Source organism: Thermobia domestica, chromosome 17 (assembly GCF_964235325.1).
Source record: "Thermobia domestica chromosome 17, izTheDome1.hap1.1, whole genome shotgun sequence".
NCBI classification, from domain to species: domain Eukaryota; kingdom Metazoa; phylum Arthropoda; class Insecta; order Zygentoma; family Lepismatidae; genus Thermobia; species Thermobia domestica.
In genome coordinates this window covers 124641235-124643967 of record NC_137470.1, presented here as the reverse complement: position 1 = coordinate 124643967, position 2733 = coordinate 124641235, and the positions used below count along the sequence as shown (strand labels likewise).

The following is a 2733-nucleotide window of genomic DNA, read 5'->3' as shown; positions in this document are numbered from 1 at the left end:
GAGTGGTGCCGTATGTGTTTCACGGTTAAAAGTTAACATGGAATTGATATTGTTGATGCAGATTAAGGTACGGTGGTGTAATAAGATAACAAGTATATGTTTGACAATTACAATTATGTGTGTCGCGAGTAGGGATATAATCCCACTGTTAACACAGAAAATACAATAGATACGCTCTTATATACAGACTGTCCCATAATTCGTGTGTAAACTTTAATTTCATAGTACTCAGAACTGGTAAAAGCTAGAACTGTGAAATTTGCAGGCAATTTAGAGGAAGGTCAGAAGATTTGTTTGATAGCAAAACGAGATAGCGGGTATTATTGTTTGCGGAGTTACAGGGTCAAAGGTCAAAATGCAATTTTTTCCTTATGGGATTTCAATGTTAAATAGTAGTCTCACGTGCCATTTTTTTGAATATCCATCTCCGGTAGCAAAAATTGGTATATCGACATAAATTCTGATCCGAAACAATGTGATAACGAGAAATTTGGGCAATCGTGACCCGGTGACCTCTAGCAGGTCATCTGTGGCCTTTGAAGAAAAAGCTCCCTTTTCAACAACTTATTGTACACAACTAATTCAGTTGAGGATAATATTAAAAACACATATGCACAAAGGATCTACTGAACATCTTTTTAGCAAAACGAAGAGGTCAGCAATATCATCAGAGGTCAAAGGTCACGTAGTTAAAATGTCATATTTGATGTGTTAACAAATAAGAAACTGTGACATTGGAAATAATGCTTTGAAGTGCCACAGAACACATGCATAAAGATCCTTCCAACGAGTGTGTATGGGCATAGGGAAAAGGTCATCATAAGAGGTCAAAGGTCACGCAGTTAAAATTTCATGTTTGACGTGTTAGCAACGATGAAACTGTGACGTTTGAAAAATGATTTGAGCTACCATGGAACACATGCATAAAGGTCCTTCAAATTGGTGTATATGGGCATAGCAAAAAGGTCAACAACGTCATAAAAGGTCAAAGGTCACGCAGTTAAAATTTCATGTTTGAAGTGCTAACAAGTATGAAACTGCGATGTTGGAAATAAGGATTTGAGTTTCCACTGGACACATGCAGAAAGGATCTTCGAATTGGTGTGTGTGAGGTCAACAATATCGTAAAAGGTCAAAGGCCACGCAGGTAAAATTTCATGTTTGATGTGTTAGCAAGTATGAAACTGAGACGTTTGAAAAATGCTTTGAACTACTACAGAAAACATGCATAAAGGTCCTTCGAATTGGTGTGTATAGGCATAGCAAAAAGGTCAACAATGTCATAAAAGGTCAAAGGTCACGCAGTTAAAATTTCATGTTTGAAGTGCTAACAAGTATGAAACTGCAATGTTGGAAATAAGGATTTGAGTTTCCACTGGACACATGCAGAAAGGATCTTCGAATTGGTGTGTGTGAGGTCAACAATATCGTAAAAGGTCAAAGGTCACGCAGGTAAAATTTCATGTTTGATGTGTTAGCAAGTATGAAACTGAGACGTTTGAAAAATGCTTTGAACTACTACAGAAAACATGCATAAAGGTCCTTCGAATTGGTGTGTATGGGCATAGCAAAAAGGTCAACAATGTCATAAAAGGTCAAAGGTCACACAGTTAAAATTTCATGTTTGATGTGTTAGCAAGTATAAAACTGTGACGTTTTAAATACGGATTTGAGCTTCCATAGAACACATGCAGAAAGGTCCTTCCAAGGGGTGCACATGACCATAATGAAAAGGTCAATATTGTCATAAGGTGAAGAAGCCTAATTTTGTAATTCAGATGCTGCAGGCAATGGTAAATATGTTTCGGTGATGTTTAAAACAATGAATTGAACATGGTATGAGTCCCACCTTGTGTTAATTACTTAGCCTTGCAAAACTGCATTCGAAATGTTTTTTTTTTCTTATTGAAACATATTAATAGCTATTTATTGCACAGAAATATTTGAAATATTGTCTTACCTCTACAACACACACTGACGTCCTTGTAGACTTTAAATCTTTTTAGTACTTTGCAATTTATTCCACGTGATCTCCGTGATGTGCTAAACTTAAGTTCACTCTGTGTATAAGTGTCTTCGTGAAGATTTTTTAAAGAGTATCTGGAGTTATCTGTTCAACGGCACGCTGTATCGATCGTCGAAGTTCTTCAAGTGTTACTGAAGGAGTTTTATAAACTTGTTGCTTAAGAAAGCCCCATAGAAAGAAGTCGCACGGGGTTAGATTAGGACCTCCAGCTGGCCACTCAATATCAGAAACTATACTTATTAAACGGTTTCCAAACCTTCCTCTTAAAATTTGCAATGCTGCCCTAGTACGTTGTGCTGGAGCACCATCCTGTTGAAACCACATATCATTGTGTGGATCAAGATTTAAGGGATCAAGTTCATGGAAAAGAAATTCTCGCAACATATTTTGGTATGTAAGTTGATTAACGTTTCCTTCGAAGAAAAACGGTCCTATTGCACCAGTTGCTGTTAGTCCCATCCACACCATAATACACTTTTGATCTGCACAGCGTTCAATTCTTTTCGCCTGTGGACTGGGTCCCAAGAACCGTTCATGTGACGAAGACAGCGTTCCATTAAAAAAAAAAAAAAAAAAAAACTTCATCTGACATTATATGGGATTTTTATTTAATTTGTCTATCAACCAGTTACAAAATAAAATTCTGGCACTGAAATCATCATGTTATTTATGTACAATCTTCATACTGTACGCCTTAACCTCAAGCA

At 36.8% G+C, this 2733-nt stretch overlaps 1 protein-coding gene across 1 annotated transcript; it reads right to left on the bottom strand.

Annotated features, from left to right (window-relative positions):
* Window positions 1-2089: 2089 nt before the first annotated feature.
* Window positions 2090-2494, bottom strand: LOC145674154 (uncharacterized). Its single transcript, XM_081743984.1, has one exon. The coding sequence runs from the start codon at window positions 2492-2494 to the stop codon at window positions 2090-2092; it is 405 nt and encodes a 134-aa protein (XP_081600110.1).
* Window positions 2495-2733: the final 239 nt, after the last annotated feature.

Coding starts and splice junctions, on each gene's coding strand:
- LOC145674154 (XM_081743984.1), bottom strand. CDS start 2,494: ATGGTGTGGATGGGACTAACAGCAACTGGTGCAATAGGACCGTTTTTC.